A 19793-nucleotide genomic window follows, 5' to 3' on the forward strand; every position below is an offset into this window, starting at 1 on the left:
ACTATACCCAAAAATTTCACATTATCTTCAACCACAACACAGCTATCAAGAATATCCACAGTTTCAGGAAAATCTAATTTGGAATTATCACTATGAAAAATCATACATTTAGTCTTCTCAATGTTTAGGACAAGATTATAATTACATAACCAAGTTTTTACCGAATTAACCACAATATTGCAAACATCAACAGCGTATGGAATACATGACGATCGGGTCAAAATATTTGTATCATCTGCAAATAATCTCATTGAGGTAGTATCCCGGGACGGCATTGTAGACTTAACTGAAAGAGCATGATTTGTTTCAATGCTTTTAGTCAAAACAGCTGGTGATTTTACTTCAGTCCGAGATGAGGGTATACTCTTCATCATCCTCTCAATTAGAGGTTCACATTCACTTTTGATCGCCTTAGGTAGAGAATTAACATAAATTATGAACAATAGAGGACCAACAATACTACCCTGAGGGAGTCCTAAAATTGTTTCAATTTCATCCGAGACAAAGGTTTCACCATCAGCCTCCAGAACTACCCGTTGTTTTCTGGACTTCAAATAGCTCTCTATGAGTTTGAGTTGACTATCTCTGATACCACAATTATCGAGTACTTCCAAAAGCTTCCGATGATCAACACAGTCGAAAGCCTTCGAAAGGTCCAAAAACAGTGCCATAGGAATCTGTCCTTGCTCCAGAGCAAGAACAATCTCATTTATGAGCTCAAAAATAGCGGTTTCAATATTTTTATTTTTAACAAAACCATGTTGACATCCAGAAATAACATTGAATTTACGAAAAAAATTGTACATTCTATTGCTTAAAATCTTTTCAAAAACTTTAGAAAATGAAGAGAGGATGCTTATGGGCCTATAGTTGTTAAGGTCATTTTTGCTACCTTTTTTATGTAGGGGTTTGACTATAGTTATCTTCAGATTATCCGGAAAAATACCCTCCGTGAAAGAACGATTGATTATAAAAGTTAATGGTTCAATGATAAAGTCTATCGATGCTTTTATCACTTTCATCGGTATCTCATCATGGCCCCATGATGTATTGGTTTTCAAAGATTTCACAACTTGTACAATTTCGTCCTGCGTAATATCAAACATGAAAAAAGAATTATCAAGTTTGCTCTGAGAATTAGGGATAATAGATCTGGTTAAACCTTCAGTTAATTTAACTGGAATATTTGCAAAAAATGTATTGAACCGATTTGCCAGAGCTGAGTGGTTGCTTTGACCAAGAGATACCTCGTTATGAACTCTATTCTTGGTTAGAGAATTAATAATCCTCCACGAAGCTTTGGATTTATTTTCAGAATTTACAATAATCTCGTTGAATATGTTCCAAGTCATGAACAAATAGCGGACATGTTTACTAAAGCATTGCCAAATGTTCAATTTAGTTATCTTAGAAATAAGTTGAATGTTGTAAAAGTTTTTTTTTTGTAGTTTAGTTTAATTTACCATAAATGTAGAATTGGGAGGGAGTGTTGAAGAAAGAAAACAATTCTTATTTTTGTGATTATTTCATTATTCTGTGCTCATTTTATGACATGCGTGGATGAGTAGAAGTAGCAGTCAAGTTAATGGAAGTACATTATACGTTGCACGTTGCGTTCTCTATCACAATAAATTACTTAAAATACATACTGGAATCTTTTGATTTATACCACGGAGAACAACATTCCCCCCAATGAACTAAAGAACTTCTTTAGTTCAATGTTTCCCCCTTTCCCATGATTAAACGAAGAGAGACTTATGGAAGCCATTGAACTCCCATAAAGTTCAATGCCGCTAGTTTACGTAGGCCCAGGCCGTAAAGCTGACGCTAACGTTAACCTATGGAGGGTACCCTCCATACCTTAACCCAAAGATTATAGCAAAGAGATTATAGAGTATATTATATATTAGAGAGTTGAAGTGCGCACAGAACGTTAGCCTCAACGTAAACGTTAACGTGAGAAATAACGTCAGATATAACGTTTACGTGTTGTAATGAAATTTGAGTTGAAGTGCTGTCATCATGAAACGTCAGACGTTAAACATAACCTATCAATTTGATTTTGCTTTCGTTTCGCGTGAACTCTCTTTTATCTAATATTGAGCTCCGACAGCTGAAATAACATTTGGAATATTGATGTTCTAATGATTTATATGCCTAATAAAGAGAATTTTTAGCTTGAAAGTATTTTATTATCAATGAAATGTTCAAGTGTTAGAGACATCAGAATTGCAGTGTAGTTTCAGCTATTTCCTTATGTACTGAATTTAATCTGATAACACAGTAATTTAACTTAATCCTTTTGATAACTTTCAAATCACTGCTGATTTCCTATAATTTTCGTTCATTATGAGAAAATACACAGGAAATGTAAACAATGACAGTTTGAGGTTATCGAGAATTGCATTTAACAATCAAAATTCGGCCATTCGCAAGTCATCGGTGCTACTCGTTTAACGTTCGGTTAACGTACGTCGATGTTTAAGGTATACGTGGGAGACCGCTAGTTTACGTAGGCCGTAAAGCTGACGCTAACGTTAACGTTAAAAACGGACGAATGAGCATGCGTAGATGTCAATTATAACGTTAACGTTTACGTTCATGGCTGCACTTCAAGTCTCTAATCTCTATAATCTTTGACCTTAACCATAGCCTACTAGAAGTTCGAGGCCGTAATGTTAGACGAGACGTTGCCGTTGTTACCATCGGAGGGTCACGAAGCACGGCAGATAGAGAGAGAGTGCACGGATTTGATAGGCAACTGCAACAGTTTTTGATTCAATTCCGATTTGCTTTCAATTCACTTTAAAATTAAGAACTGTAGGGAGGAAAACAATACATCATTTAGTTTATTTGCGATCAGTTTCATAATGTTTTATCGCAAATAATCCAGCACACCACGAGGAGGTAGCTGTAGTATTAGAGATTACAAGATTACAATCAGAATATAAGTAATAATTCGATTTTCTGGGGCATTAAAACTGAATCAAGCATGCGATTGAAATAAAATCATTTCTAAAAATAGAATAAAATGAAAATGATTTGCCGGATGAGGAAGTGTTAATGAATCAGAGTCTCTAATCAACCTATAGGTACCTGGAAATCGGAAATGAATTAGAGATGCCCACAAAAACAATTCTGTTGAATGAATTGGTTTCGGTGAAACGACTAGTTTTAGTTGTTGACTTAAGAATGATATTTTTCTGATTATTTTAGCAGTGTCAATGTCGTCAGAGCAAATTTTTGCTAATTTTTGGATACAACCTTTGAGGGCGCTATAAATTTTCTTGATGTCTTCTTCAACTTCATCGAAAAGAAATTGATCTGAAGTATTGCAGGTAGAGATATCTGATTCTACATCGGTCCTATTTAACTGCGCAATTAAGTTTTCAAATTTCGACCACCTATCACAAATATACCTATCACATAGTAACCACTTGAAATCAGAAATGGGTACATTAATTTCGTCTCTAGTACACATCATAGACAAACTGGTACCAAAGAGTAACCAACAAGAGGTTTCACTCTGTCAATTTACAAGGCGAAATCTGACTCATGGAATTTTAACCTTGGAGTGGGGACACGATACGCGCCAGAATACTGCGAACAGAATCATCCGCAGTCAAATGGAGAATCTGGGCGTCCAATCAAATTGCGAGTTGCGAACCGAACGAATATCGGCAGATATCGGCTTTCGTTTTCGTATCCTGTCGGAAACGAATCAATTTCCGTTTATGAAAATAATGCGACTTCTTTCAAAATAGTTCGAATATCGAATTATGAGTATTCCCTCAAGGTCATTGAAACCCAACCGGCCAAAATGACAGAGTGCATCCTCTTGTTGGTTACTCTTTGCTGGTACACATGAGGGCGTTAGACGCCGCGTTGAGCGCGCGTTTGTAGTTTTTACTTCGACCAAAGAGTTGGTTACTCTTAACTCTTTGCTTCGACCGTCGCGTTTGCAGCGCGCTTCGCAAAGATATTACTAGGGATGTGTAGTTCGTTCAATTTCGAGGAACCAGATCGATCTAGATCCATTGCTGAGAAGACCCGGTTCAAAAGACCCGTTCAATTGACCCATTGGTTCTTTTAGGTAGTTGGGTTTTGGGTTGTGATCCAAACATTGCGCATGGTTCGAATTCGGATCCGTAGTCCCGTCTCGATCAGTTCACTGTTCTGTTAGGAATTTCACTTCAGTTTAGTTCAGTTGAATTAAATTTTGATAGAATGGAATATGGATGCTTCTTTAGTTGCAAACAGCTGTGTTTTGTGGGCCATAATATTTTTGATCGGCTGAAAATAGTTAGTTGAGGTCAAATTCGTGAGAGAACCGAGAGAAATACTGACCCCAGTGTAGAAAAAATTCAAAAACCAAAAGTCTTTCGAAAGGAAATGGATATCGGACGATTCAAATTTTGAAATGGAGACATCATTGATTTACAGGTTCGAAATTCGTGAGATCTAGTCTCATTAATTTCGTCAAAAACTGAAATTTTTGAAATCAAGATTATGTTATAGCTGCGAATCCAAATATTTTCCTCAAATTAATCTGAAAAAAAGTTGTAGAATTGACCAATCACTTAAAATTTACTTTCATCAATATAGCCATAATAACAGAAATTTCTACTAGTCCTAGTTCCTAAATCTATCATACTTTCTTCAACAAGGAGCCGTTGATTCACTTGCGAAATGCAAGTAATATAAGTTCATTTTATTACGACTACCATCTGTTTCCTTTGTATTGGGTCAGTATGAAACCCGTCTAACTATTCGGGTACCTGGGTCATGAAGAGACGGAATTATGAATCATTCTTTCGATTCCAGATCTTCCGATCTCCAGATCCCATATCGATTTTGTGGCTCGCATGGAGCCGTTTGGCTCATTCGACCCAGTTAAACGAACGGGTCATTTTTCGGGTGAAGAACTGAACGAACCATTGGTTCTAACGAACCGGGTCTTTTGATTCGTTCGTTCGTGAACGACACATCCCTAGATATTACATCTATATTTGATACCATGGTATATGAAGTCACTGTAGTTTACCACTAGCGCCAAAATTCGCCTTATGTCAGACTGTCGCATTGAACTTTAGTTCAATGGACTGTCGGAGACCAAAGATTAATCCATTCTACTCTGTAATCTGTGGATTAATCCTTGTCAGAGACAACTCTGATCCTTGTAAATCTTTGGTCAGACATGTTCTCTGGTCTATGTCTATGGATTCAAAATATTTGCGGATGGCGCGTATCTTGTGGTGTGACGGTTATTATTGTAAACAAGAAACAGTTAAATGATTGAAGCTCAATTTGAATCAATTTAACCAATAAACGCATTTTAGACTTAATTAAGAATTATAAGTGATTGATTCATTATTCAGTCATGTCTTTTCCAAGAGCTAAAATCAAGAGATTCAATGATATCCAAGGTGTGTTCAATAAAATGATTTTTCAGTTAGTTGTTGTCGAAATTGTATTTTCATACGTCTTTTCAGCTGCTACACCCTCACCAGCCCATTATAATGTGGATCTTAAACAAAAAACAAAATTGGGAATTATACCCCAACAAGAACGTTTTACAGATTGTAGAAGTCCTCCATTATCAGAAACTGGATCTACACAGAGTACCCCTTGTTTCAGAACGGTAAGATCAGATCAGGTATCAGTCTTGGCTTTACATTTTATCATTGGCAACATAATCTCTTATTTATACAAGTTACAAATTCAACAATTTCCATCAATACATTATAGTTTTCACAATGTGATAGAGGGGTCTTCTATGAATAACTATGATTTGATGAAGAACAAAATCATTACTTATCCAAATAATGAACGCTCAATTCAGTTGAGAGATGTTCATTTCATGTGATAACCAATCAATCCTACGGTTGTCAAAATTCAATCACTGCTTCAAATTGAATGCAATTTCCTGGTGTAAACGGCATCATTTTGAAAGCAACACAACTGATAAACAATATCTAGATCAACCAGGTGTTCTCATAATGAATTTGTAATGAACAATTCACTTTGCAGTGAAAAATTCAGGTCAAATATGCTTTATTTGAATTTAAGTCCTTAGTCCCCCAGGGCCCTCTATTTTGCCCTTCACTATAAGCTGTAGAATCCGGTAATGATTTCCTCTGAGAACATGGCCGAGGTATGTCAGTTTTCGGCATTTAACTGTTGTCAAAAGTTCACGAACTGTATTTGCCCTGTATTTGACTTGCTTCATTTCTTTGCAAGGCCACCCATGGTATTCTCAGCATTCGTCTATGTAACCACATTTCAAATGTTTCTAAACGGTTGACTGTGGCAGCTTTCAGGATCCAGACTTCAGCTCCGTTCAACATAAAAGACCAAATGTAACATTTAATAATTTTTTGTCTCAGTTCAGGCTGTCATTACAAAACAGTGACCTCATCTTCTTGAACGTTGCACGTGCTGATTCAATCCTGCATCTAACCTCCTTCTCCGGGTCGAGTTGCTCGGTGATGTAGCATCTGAGGTATTTAATACTGGATACTCTCAATGTTTTGTCCATTCACCTCTAGTGACGAATTGAGGTATGGCTGACGGCTAAAGACCATAAATTTTTTCTTAGTAACATTTATAATCAGTCCCATTTCCTGTCCCACTGCATTAACAGAATTTATGAGATTCTCTGAAATTCATCCTACTGGATATAATCACGGGGGGAAGGGGGTCTTATTCCAGTTTGTTTGGACTCAATTTTAATGTGGTTAACATTAATGGTTAACATTCACATTCAGTGAATGTGAATGTTAACCATCCCACAGGATGGCTTTTATGAAGAACTGTTTTTAATATGAATTAGGACTCACTATTGTGTTCTGATGATGGCCATGGGCCGAAACATGTAGACACATTAAAATTGAGTCCAAACAAACTGGAATAAGACCCCCTTCCCCCCAGAATTTATGAGATTTTGGAGGCCTTGAAGATCATTGCATGAATAGCCATTCACAGTTCGCAATGATTACCTGGTCATCAGCAAAGAATAAGGTTGTTGAACAGGATTCATCGATCTCTGTTCCCATTTTGGAACACTTTTGTCTCCAATTTTCTAAGGCTTCTTGAATGTAAATTTTGAACAGAATTGGCGAGAGACAACAACTCTGCTTCAGGCCCTTCGTGACTTTGAATGATTTTGATATCTTTTTTCCCATCTTAACAGCGCTCTGTAGGTTCTTATAAATGTTTTGTATTGCACGAATATACACTCCTCTCAGGACAATCTTCGTTAGACTTTCAAACAATTTGATCAAGGGCACTGTATCGTAGGCCTTCTCGAGATCTATGAACACGAGATGTGTGGACAAATTCCGGGCTTTCCTCTCTTTTATTATTTGTTGAGGTGTAAACAAATTGTCAAGGCAAGACCGTCCCGTGCGAAAGCCGTTCTGTTCTTCTATTTCTTCAAATTCAGACTCAATCATTTTCTTCAATATTCTACTGTATAACCTTCCAATCGAACAACCTACACTTATCCCTCGATAATTGCTACACTCTTTTTTACTTTCCTTTTTATATATTGAGCTGATATATCCCAGATTCCAATCTGACAGAAGATTCACTCCTTTCAGTAGATAGGCGTTGAAAGTACCGCTAATATCATCTGATACGCTTTCTTCTTCTCTTCAATCAGGGTCTTAATTTCTTCTGACCACCATTCTGGCTGGTGGCTTTGGCTATCCAAAATCTCCTTGTATCCCAAAGCCTCACTTGCTGCTTGATGTATGCAGTTGTTTAATAATTGATACTTGGTGTCGACATCTGTATACCTATCTATTATTTGGAGTTTTCCAGCCAATCTGATCTTATAAAGGAACTGTGTCGACTCATGCTTAAGACTCCCGAGCTTATACCTTTTTGTTTCAAGATTTTTATATTCATCCTTGTTCTCTAACTTCGAGGCACTGGTGTTTCTGAAGTTCACGATTATTTTGGCTATCAGTAAGTAGTGACCAGATCCGCATTCCGCCCCACGATATGCCCTCACGTCATTAGTTTTCAACATGGAATGTTGTCGCTGCATCAAGAAGTCTAATATTGACCTCAACCCTCTTGTGGGCTGAACCCGTGTGAACTTGTGTATATCTTTATGTGGGAAGAAGCCATTCATAACTTTCAAAGAGAGAGCTCGACATAGTTCTTTCAGTCGCTGACCGTTATTATTTTCCCTGTCCTCTCCATGTTTTTCGATGACATCGTCGTTGTCTGATTTTCCGACCCTAGCATTGAAGTCTCCGAACAAGCACACCTCCTTATCATCCTTAACGTCCTCCAATATATCAGATAGTTCTTTGTAAAAATTTTCTTTTATACCAACCATTGCATCGTCGGTTGGAGAGTATACTCCTGTTATTATTATGTTCTCTCCATTCTTCTCTATCTCCAATGTTATTATTCGGTCATTTTTTTCTTCCCAGCTTTTTATATGATCTCTATGCTTCTTATGAACAGTAATCGAAACTTTACTTTTGGCTCTTTCACCTTTGTCAACACCACTGTAGAAATGAATGTATTCTCCGATTATTTCATTACCTTTTCCCTTTTTCTTTGTTTCTGTGAAGACACAAATATCTACGCTACTCTTCCTCAATTCTTCAAAAACTTCTGCTTGTTTCGTTGTAATCCCTTGAATGTTCCATGTAGCCAATCTTAAAGTCCTTTTCTGCAGTTTTCGTCGTAACTTATATCCATCCTGATTCCGAGGCAAATGATCGAAACTTTTAGCACTCTAGTTTTTTCACATAAGATGGGTTGCTAACCCATCGTTACAACCCTTCTCCTTTTTCCGGGCTTGGGACCGGCAGTGATAATTGGTAAGCTACTCAATCCACCCACCAACTACCCCGGGCGGAGTTCATATATCATTTATAATAATAACAACAATGTTTGAGGCAACAAAGAAATGAACAATGTTGCAAATCATTCAAAATTACAATCACAGAGCAGAGTTCAGATTGTGACCGAGCACAATCTGCGTTACTACTCTGAGAGTTGCAGGTTGCTGTTATCGCATGAGAGAAGAGTTTGTTCTAAACATTTCTAGTGTGCTAGAAAAACGACTTGGGATAGATGGAGGTTCTCGGAAAGTGGAACTACACCTGATTTTACATCAGTATCATTCGATTCTTTACCCAAAATCATGTCACTCTACCTACAGTCTAAACGTCTAAACCTCTTCCTGGCGTAATTCGGAAATGATCAGTTAAATACATATTAGTCAATTTAATTTGTGGTCAATTAAAATTCTGTTTAGTCACATTCATTTTTCAGATATCATCAATTGTAAAAAAGATTAATCATATGTATTTCAGAAATTGTCATTTGTAATTCTGAAAGAACAGATGATATTAAAAGATTTGCTAGATGAATCTCAATTATTCAGATTGATATCAGGCATTTTATATCATATTGGCGATCAGAAGCATATCAAATATGTAGCCAGGGTACACTGTTTTAATTTTCTACAGAATTCGTTTGATAGCAAAGTACACAGTCGTTGTAGGTGATTGTGATCGAACAGCGCAGCATAGTTCCTCCTTCCTCCCATGAGACTACTATTGGCATGGATGACATGCCTATAGAACTTTGCATTTTTATATACAGTGTTTCCTAGGAGAATAAAACTTTATGAATTACAATTGCTTTCTTTCCGATTACAATTGATATTTTCTGAACAACAATTGACTCTTTCTGATATAAAAGTTTTCAATTTCAATTGACAGTTTCTGTAATAAATGTGACTAAACTTAATTTCCAATCACCAGTTCTGAAATTAACACGTTGGCTGTCCCCATTCTAATTTTTTTTTTACCCCCCACGTCCAACACATTTAGCGAAAGAGAAGGGTTACTTTTGAGTGATAAAATATATATTCTATGAAAAATTAATTCTGCAGCCATTTAAGGAAGTGTTCTTGTTCAAAATCTTCAAGTCCAATGGAAGGCTTGATGCTGCCGTTTCTTGAATCACGTATGATTAATTATGATTGAGGTTATCAATACATATTTCTACAAAACGTTAAGCCCATATGAACCGATCAAACTGCAGCGTTCATGAAAAGTAAGCATATTTATCTTGAACGTGAAATGAATCAATGAATCACATACGACTCATGGACTCCTGGCGAAAATTTTCATGTATCATATGTGATTCATGGGACAGTCAACGTGTTAAATTGACCAATCTGAATAAAATTAATTTTTTTCTGAAAAGAACAATCCTGAATACAACTAATTTTTTCTGAAACGAACTTGATTATCTGGAATTCCACTGATGATTTCTTAAAATAAGGTTACCATTTCTGAAAATCACATGGAAATGTTATTTTAAATGTTTATTTTTCATTCAAAGCGGCAGCAGAAATTGTGAGACATGACAGAAGTGCAATACAGAAATAATAACTAGTAACCCCAGAAGATCCACCCTTGTAGGTAGATTCCTGTAATGACTGATTCTCCGTTTCGGGCTGATTCGCCTTTTCGAGCTGATAGGCCTCGGCCGTGGCTCGGGCCTCCAGCAATCGTGATTTGCCTCGGATATGGAAATCTTATTTTAAATGTTAATTCCTCATTTAAAGCGGCAGCACAAATTGTGAGACATAACATGGTGAAGATGACAGAAGTGCAATACAGAAATAATAACTAGTATGGCCAGAAGGCCTACCCTTTAAGGTAGATTCACCTGTAATGGCTGATTCTCCTTTTCGGGCTGATTCGCCTTTTCGAGCTGATAGGCCTCGGCCGTGGCTCGGGCCTCCAGCACTCGTGGTTTGCCTTTTGGCCATTTGGTCTTTGTAATGCTCCTGCAACTTCGAAGCTATTAATGGAAACCATTCTTCGAGGATTATCTTGGAAGACGTGCCCGATTTATTTGGTTGATGTCATTTTTTTCGGTCGGACATTCGATGACCACCTGATAAATTTGAGAGACGTTCGTGAGAGGCTGCGCAATGCAAATCTAAAACTCAGTCGAAGAAGTGTCACATGTACAGGAAACTTGTAGTATCTGAACTGAAGCTGTAGTTAGCGGTGACCTAGATAAGACCAAGGTCGTAAGGGAACGGTCGATACCGCAAGACAGACACCAAGTAAGCTTCCTGGGGAATTATAGTAGGAAATTCATCCTTGGATTAAACAATATCGCGAAGCCTTTAACGAGACTTACGGAGGATGGAAGAGACTTCAAATTGGATATAGAATGTAAGAAAGCTTTCAATCAACTGAAGCAAGTTCTAACAGCGGCTCCCATCCTAAGTTCAGAATCTACTCTTTCTCGAAGAAATGGTATAATATACCATTATTAATAGATATTATCTATTAATACTTTGAGTGATGATAAGTTTGTTAGTTCGATTCAGATCGTAACATTTGCTGATTTAGTTATAATCAATTCCATTTATTATTCACCTGCTTTATTCTTGAAGGCGTTAACCATTTATGATTGCAATGTCCGGGACAGATCGGTTACTGCCATGAATTCCAACGAAAAAATTTTTTTTTTTCATTGAGGAACAAATATTCATTCATGTTATTAACTTTCCGAGGTGCAATTATCTCTTCTATGAATTTATACATGAAAAATTTTCTAGAACGGTCTCGTCATTAACTACAATTCGTATCCTGGTGAAATTGAAAAAAGGCGTTCGTTAAGTGCTGCCATCTTTTCGACGAAAGTGGAAACTATTGTATTATTCGTAACTTCTACTTATCGTTCAAATGTTCCGGCAACATCCCGCATTCTGGTAGTGTTTCCCCCTTTACGCCTTATGCGGATGGCGAGAAAGTCCCGTGGTATAAACTCCTCGTAATTATCGTACTATACGATTTTTTGAAATATGAGAATTTAAGCATATGGATACATATCTCTTCACTCTGAGAGTTGGGGAATTTAATTGAGTTGGTCCTGGTTTCTCGACTAATGTCGCTAGGGTGTCTCTTGGTTGTATCGCATTTAACTTTGTACTGTTAGGTTCAGATTTATTGTCAACACTTATCTGAATTTAAATCAAGAGAAGAGTTCCTCATAGTCGATTGTCAAAATTTTTAGTGCCCGAAGATAGCCATGTGAATGACCGAAAGCTTGTCGACATTTCACCCGATTAATAATCTCTTCTGTCTATAAAGTCGATATTTCATTCCCCATGAATAATCCATTTTTATCAATTACAGCCGACCATTGTCAAGAGGCGGGCCGTTTTGGGTTCTGCATTAAAGCCAAAGTTTCAAACTTCAAAATTATCTGACAGAGAGTTTTTGCATGAAAAATCTGTTGAATGCAAAAATAAAGATACTTTTATTAAAGAGTTGTCTGAACAGTTAGAAGAATTCAAGAATAAGTTATATGAAATACAATGTGAAAAAGAGGCTGTTTCAAAAGAGAAAGAAAAATTCGAAACAGAAATCTTTCAATGGAAAACCACCCATGATGCAGAAATTGATATCCTTTGTGTAAAACATGGTATTGAAGTTTCTGGCCTTAATGATATGATATCAAAACTTGAATCTGATTTGAAGTTGTTGAAAAGCAAGAATGAATTATTGAATGAAGAAAAAGAAAAATTGGAGAGCACCAATCATAAAAAAATATATGAGTATGAGATGAAAATATCCGCTAAGAACGACATTATAGAGAAAACTCAGAAAACTCTGGAAAAAATGCAAGAGGATAAAAAAATTATTGAAGAGAAACATAAAAATGAAGTAGAAGTAATGAGAAATAAGCATCTTACAGAACTACAAAATCTAGAGATCACAATGCTCAAGAGTATTCATGACATGCAAATGGCTCTTGATGAACAAAAATTGCAGAGTCAATTGAAGGTAAAAGAAATAGAAAACTCTTTTCAAAACCAGATTGAAATTTTGAAGGTGTCATTTTTTGAAGAGAAGGAACTGATAAATAATCAGAATATTGTTACCATAACCCAACTCGAGGAAAAGATGAACGAGATAAAGCTTATATCTGAAATTCAAGCTTCAGAAAAGTGCTCAGAACTCGAGAACTATTGGAAAAAGAAACTAGAAAATAAAGAGAAAGAATCGAATGAAATATTAAAGGAATGTCAAGCCATCAGTGAATACAATATAATTCAGAGTGAAATTGAAAAAAATGCATACAAGTCAAAATTTGAGGAGAGCGCTATGAAGTATAAAGTTCTGGAAAAGAAATATGATGATGTTTACTTAAAATATAGGAAACTTCAGTCAAGTTATTCCGATGCCCAGACCAAACTCTATCGCCTCATAAAAGAGATGAGAGATAAAGAAGCATTCAGAGACCAAATAAATCAGATGATTGTTGAGAAACAAACATATCAACTTACAATATCAAGATGTCAACAAACAATAGATATTTTGAAGGATAGATTAAAAGAATCTGATCATGATGTGGAGCAACTGAAAAATGAAATATCCAATAATGAAATAAAATTGTTGGAATACGAGCATAAGTTCAATATAATGTCTGATGAATTAAGAGATGCTCTGGCTTTGACTGAAACCCTTGAACTGAATAATGAATCAAACATGAAAATCGCACAAGAAGAAGTGGAAAAGTTGAAGACGGTTCTTTTGAGCAAGGTGGAAAAATTCAAATTGATATCTGAAAAGAATAGAATCATTCATGAAGAAGAGTTACACATTTTGAGGGAGGAAAGAGAAGAACTTCTACAGATGCTTGAACAACATCAAGTACTTAATCTCAGTTCTAATTATTTATTAACAAAAGCTAACCTGGAAATTGAAAAATTGTCATCGCTGAACTCGCAATATAGTCAACAAATCGAAAATTGGAAATCTCAAAATGATGATTTACGGAGCAAGATTGATGATTTTGTTGGTAAAGAAACTAGTTGGACCATTGAGAAAAAAGAGTTGGACTTGAAAATGGACATTTTGAAAAATGAAATCAAACAAATGAAATTACGTGAAGCAGATTGGAAGCAGAGTTGTAGCAAAGTGGAGGAAATGGAAAAAAAATGTGAGAATTACAAGGAGAAACTCTCAGAAAAAGATTCTAGAATAACTGAATTGGAGCAAGAAATTAGACCAATCCACATCAAATATTTGAAACTAGAAGAACAAAATGAAATGCACCTGAAAATTGTGAGTAAAAATTTTTCACTAATCAAATTTATATTTCCTAGAGGTAGGTGGGCTGTTGTTCTGGTTCATTTATAAGAACCAAGGCAGGCCAGGCCCCGCATTTTCATATCTAACGTAGCGTATTGCAGTCCGCATTCACCCGAAACCGACGAGTATTTCACGCGCTAAATCGTACCGGTGTCTGCGATATCAAACGTTTTTTATGAAACAATCAGGATATGCAATTTCCATTCTAAACACAAACATCCTAGGTAGATTCCTCCTTCAAAATGGCGTTCGATCATTATCGAAGTTTAGAAAATATTTCGAACATTCTGGGTGCAAATGAAGATTCGCGAAAAAATTTAAGGTGTGATTTATTAGTTTCTTACTGATATCGCAGTGCACAGAAAATGTGAAAATGCAGATAAAATAACTTCCACGTCTTTTCAAGTGATAAATTTTTATTGACAATTAATCACTTTTAACTTCGAACTCAAATACATAGCAATCTAAATACCACATTCTAACTCTCCCCTGGATCTTTGATCCCCATATTTTTTAAATGGTTCATCATCAGAATCAAAGGTATAGTCTTCGTCAATAGATCAGCGACGTTTGATTTACATAGATTCAGTATACTTCAGATGAAATATTTTATCTTCTATCAGGTCTCTTATGTAGAACATTCTCAGTTCTATATGTTTGGATCTCTCTGAAGTTCGGTTTTCTGTCAGTTTTATTGCTCCTTGATTATCAATATTGATGTAACCTTCTTCAAAATATTCGTTTTGAGAATTTTCTCAACTAACTTCTGCAAAAACACTCTTTGGCTGCTTCATTTAGTGCAACAAATTCTGACTCTACGATGCTTAATGCTACACAATGCTGCTTTCGACTGGTCCAGCTCACAGCTCCTCCTGCTAATATGAAAACATATCCACTATATGATTTCCTGTCCACTTCGTTCGCACTCCAGTCTGCATCACAATAAAAATCAATTTTCTTTCCAGTCTTACAATACTCTAATCCATAATGCATTGTTGTTTTTAAATATCTAAGAATATGTTTCATTCCTTTCCAATGTTGGACATTTGGTTTGTGATTGAATTGACTCACAAATGTCGCTGCGAATGCTAGATCTGGCCTAGTTTAGATGGACAGATATAAGATGCTTCCAATAATTCTTTGAAACATGGCCTTTTCATAATCATCTAACATATCTTCGTCATTTTCACACGATTTAAACTTTTCTCCAATTGGTTTTTACATTCTAACATGTTCAATTCCTTCAGTATTTCAACAACGTACATTGTTTGGTCCAGTCTGATAGTATTCCCTCGTTTAGATACTCTCATGGATAAACTTCACCAAGATATTTTAATGCAAACCGCTCACGGTTTGCAGTACACATTCTAATTCACTCCTCCCAAATAATAATATCATCGACGTACGTAGTGATGATTATATTGTTATTTTTATTATGATAATAAACAGAAGGATCAGCCTTGGAAAATTTTGGTTTCTGATGAAAAAATCCAAAGTTTTGTTCCACATCAGTCCTGACTGATGAAGCCCATATAAACTATTTTTGAGCTTGCAAACTTATTTATTATGTTTTATTTCTTCCTCCTAAGGTAAATCGATAAATTTTTCATTCAGGCTATCAAAAACTTCTTCATACCTTTTTGGCACCTCCATATAAACTTCTTCATTCAGGTCGGCGAATAGATAAGCTGCTGTAATATCGATATGGTGAATTGTCCAATCTCTATTTGTTGCTATTGCAAACAACATTCTCATCGTCTTTTTCTGTACCACTGGAGCATATGTTTGATCAAAATCTATACCTGGCATGTGTTGCCTAAAGCTACCAGTCTGGCACGATACCTTTCAATTTCTCCATTCTCATTATATTTTGTCTTGAATACCTATTTTGTTCGGATAATCTTCCTATATCCTGGGTTCTTCACGATACTCCAAGTGTTATTGTTAATAAGATTTTCAAATTCACCCATCATAGCTTTCTTCCAGAATTCTCTCTTTTCCCCATATAAAGCTTCACTTACATTCGTTGGATCTTTTTCTCTTTTCTCTCTATTTGCCATTTGACCACTTATGCCTACCTTTTTTTTTTCCAAATTCGTCTGAAATTCGTCTGATAATCTGCCAACAAACTTGGATTTTTAACTTTCCTCTTAGACCTCGTTCCATTTTCCCCTTCTGATTTTTCTTTTTCCTCATTTCTATAGGGATCATGAACTTCATTTGGAATTTCAAATTTTTCCTTAGTCTCTTGATCTTTAGGTTTAACGGAAAATATATTCATATACCAATCGTCTGAACCGTCTTCATCTTCATTCAATTTTTCGATCGATGCTTTTAATTTCTTCGGCTTAAATGGAAACACATCTTCTTCGAATTTTACGTATCTACTAATGGAAATCCTTTCATTTCTAGGATCCCACAATCATTTCTAGGATCCCACAATCATTTCTAGGATCCCACAATCGATACGCCTTGGCATTTTCGTCATAGCCCAAAAATATACACGAAATGCCTTTTGGAGGAAATTTATTGTTTTTCTCTTTGTTTAAGGCCCATGCCCTAAAGCCGAATACCTTCAGATGGGATATGGTGTTTTTCTTCTTCTTCCACTTTTCTAAGCTGTGTCGTTAGCTGTGGTAATACTTCTGTTTCGGACATATCATGCTGCTGCAATGGCTTCAGCCCAGAATTTCTTCGTTACATCTGATTCAATCAACATACATCGGGCTGCATCGAACAATGTTTGGTTGATTCCCTCTGCTACGCCATTTTGCTGTGGATTCCCAGGAACGGTCAGTTGACGACTGATGCCATTTTGAATTCATTTGATAAATATTTTCCTCCGTTGTCGCTTCTTATGCAAAAAATTTTTCTTCCTTGGATTTTCTCCACTCTAGTTTTATATTCCACGAAATTTTTGAATACTTCATCTTTTGTTTTCATCATTCCAACTTCACAATATCGTGAAAAATCCTCTATAAATGTAACAATATATTTGTCTCCTCCATTTGAAATCGGACTCATAGGGCCTACTACATCTGAGTGGATAAAATTCAAGGTATCGTCTTCTCGATTGAGACTCCTCTTCGGAAACGGACAGTTCTTCATTTTTCCTTCATAGAAAATTTTTTTTTCTTTCATTTTTCTGTGATTGCATCAGATTCGTCTGATTCATGTTCCATGTTTACCTATCAATTTCTTCACATTCGGCATATTCAAATGGGCTAAACGTCTGTGCCCATAGCTGGTCTTGTTTGGAAAATACTTTATTCACCATGCTTTCTTTCTTTCCACTTTCTTCTACTCCTTTTTCGTGAACATAATGCAGTCTATTCACTTTGGTCGATTTCATGATAATTTTCCCTTCTTTCGACATTATTTTAGCGTCATCATTCTCGAAAATTACTTTCAAACCTTTTTCTTCTGCCAAAGTAGTGGAAATTAAATTCAATTCCAAGTTGGGAATATCCAAAACGTTCTTCAAAATCGTTTCGTCTCCATTTTCATGACTCAAATGTAAATTCAAATCACCATATCCAGTAGATAATAAATTTCCTACTCCAGCAACTTCAATATTGGTAAAAGATTCTGTGAAATTTGAGAACTTTTCTCCTTGAAACGTCATATGATCTGTTGCGCCACTATCTAATATCCAAGAATTCGATGCTATTTTTCTGTTGGCTGTATGAGATGAACTGTGATTCATGAAGAACAATTTAGAATTTACGTAACCGAATGCAGTCCTAGATGAAGCCTCAGCTTCTTCCTTTTTTCCCCTTTAGTTTTGGACTTCGATAAAGGACAATTTTTACCAATATGACTCATTTCTCATTTATAACATCTCAAAAATTCATGAGAATGCTTTTGGTTACCTGTAAATCGACTTCTTCCTCAGGTAGTTTTGATTTCAGCTTATTCATATTCAAATCGTCTTCATCTGCTCTCAAATTTCTGGCCAAAAATTGATTCGGCAATCGCAACACAGCAAAACCAGCTTGAACTTTGTCGCTGAATTCAAATGCTGCATTTTTGACTTTATGATACAATCCGTTTCGTCTTGCCAGGTATTCGTTTATACTCTCCTCTTCTCTTTTTTGGATGTATTGACGAAATATTATAGTAACAACAATCCGTGCCATGTATCATATTTTGTATGGATTTGTCTCAAAGTTTCCCAAATTTCCTTTGCACTTTTACATTCCATCACGTCATCTAAACTATCATTGTTGATCATTAAGTATATAATCGACTTGGCACTACGATCGCTCTTTTTATTTTTAGCCATCTTCAGTTCTTCGTCGTAGAAACCTGGATCAATTGTGAACCAAAGATTCTTAACTTCTAAAATGCCTTGAGCTCTCATTGACCAGTATCTGTAATTTTCTGCATCCAATTTCTCCACTTTGAATTCGTCCATTTTCTGATTTCCACTATTGACTAGGTACACTCCCTTGTCAATTGGTGATTTGATATTCCCTTGGTCCAGAAAATCAACAACCAGTATTCTTCCGATGACTGGGCCCATAACCTGTCAGTTTCTCACTAATTTCGCAGTGTACAGAAAATGTTATGTAGGGAAAATGCAAATAAAATACGTCTTTTCAAGTTATAAATATTTATTGACAATTAATGTCACTTCAACTTCAAACTCAAATACATACCGATCTAAATTCCACATGCTAACATGATTGTTGTTCGAAAAAAGTGTGAATCTTTTATATAATTTTTTTTAGTAGTCCCTGCTTAGATACAGCCCCTAAAGAACAGGGTGTAAACCTAGCAGACCGTTCGACGGAAACACCCGAACGCGGTGACCTGTGGCTTACATCCGGAAGCTAAAATTTATATGAAAATTACGTTACACCATGCAATAGATATCAATAGAGAATGCATGGAGATATCAGAGTTGTTGAAATAAGAGTAAAACAATAGAAGCGGATAAAAAAATTAATCTTGGAAATTATTTCTAGGACTTGATGTTTTCATCTTCGAATAATATACGTGTTTCACTATAACCAAAATTCGTAGGAGTATAACCATATTTGGTATGTAGGATCTTTATATCGATGTGATTTACCACAAAAAGAATCAGCGACTCGCATAGGGATACAGGGGGTGATTCGTCACCCGTCGAACGGTCTGCTAGGTTCACACAGCTCCCTAAAGACGGCACCTGAAAAGCAATTTTTGTCTTAGAAATCAGAAAACTGACACAAATTATTGAATATACATAATATTAGTGCGAAAAGGCAATAAAAAAAATTTCGGTAATGTCTCCCAATGTCAGCATGATATCTGCCTAGTAGGTAACTAGAAGGTGAATAATTAGATTCGAAGATAATAATTGATGCCTACTGTCAATAATTTATAAAGACCATGTACATATGTATTACTTTTACGTACAGGGTGTAAATGAATTAGTTACGAAAAAATTTAAGGCGTGATCCTCAATCCTCGTCCACAAATAGCTTGGGCATTCTATATAATTTTTTTTTTAAGCACCACTACTTGGATTCTTGGATGAATCTCCCTAAAAATGACACCTTAAAAGGTATTTTCGATTTTTTTCTTACAAACCAGAATAATGACTAAAATGAAATTGAGCAGAAATACTATGGTAGAGGGAAAGCAATC

At 35.9% G+C, this 19793-nt stretch overlaps 1 protein-coding gene across 2 annotated transcripts in view; it reads left to right on the forward strand.

Moving 5' to 3' along the window:
- Positions 1-5208: 5208 nt before the first annotated feature.
- The window catches only part of LOC123310550 (hyaluronan-mediated motility receptor-like), a 31238-nt gene continuing 16653 nt past the window's right edge, over positions 5209-19793 (forward strand). Inside the window, exons 1-3 of one of the 2 annotated variants that reach the window (XM_044894066.1) lie at positions 5209-5426; positions 5493-5641; positions 12198-14132. In XM_044894066.1, coding sequence (XP_044750001.1) covers positions 5381-5426; positions 5493-5641; positions 12198-14132 — 2130 coding nt within the window. In that variant the 5' untranslated portion in view covers positions 5209-5380. The remainder of the gene's footprint in view (positions 5427-5492; positions 5642-12197; positions 14133-19793) is intronic. The other variant, XM_044894064.1, reaches the window with a different exon arrangement.

Source organism: Coccinella septempunctata, chromosome 3, assembly GCF_907165205.1.
Source record: "Coccinella septempunctata chromosome 3, icCocSept1.1, whole genome shotgun sequence".
In the NCBI taxonomy this organism is placed as follows: domain Eukaryota; kingdom Metazoa; phylum Arthropoda; class Insecta; order Coleoptera; family Coccinellidae; genus Coccinella; species Coccinella septempunctata.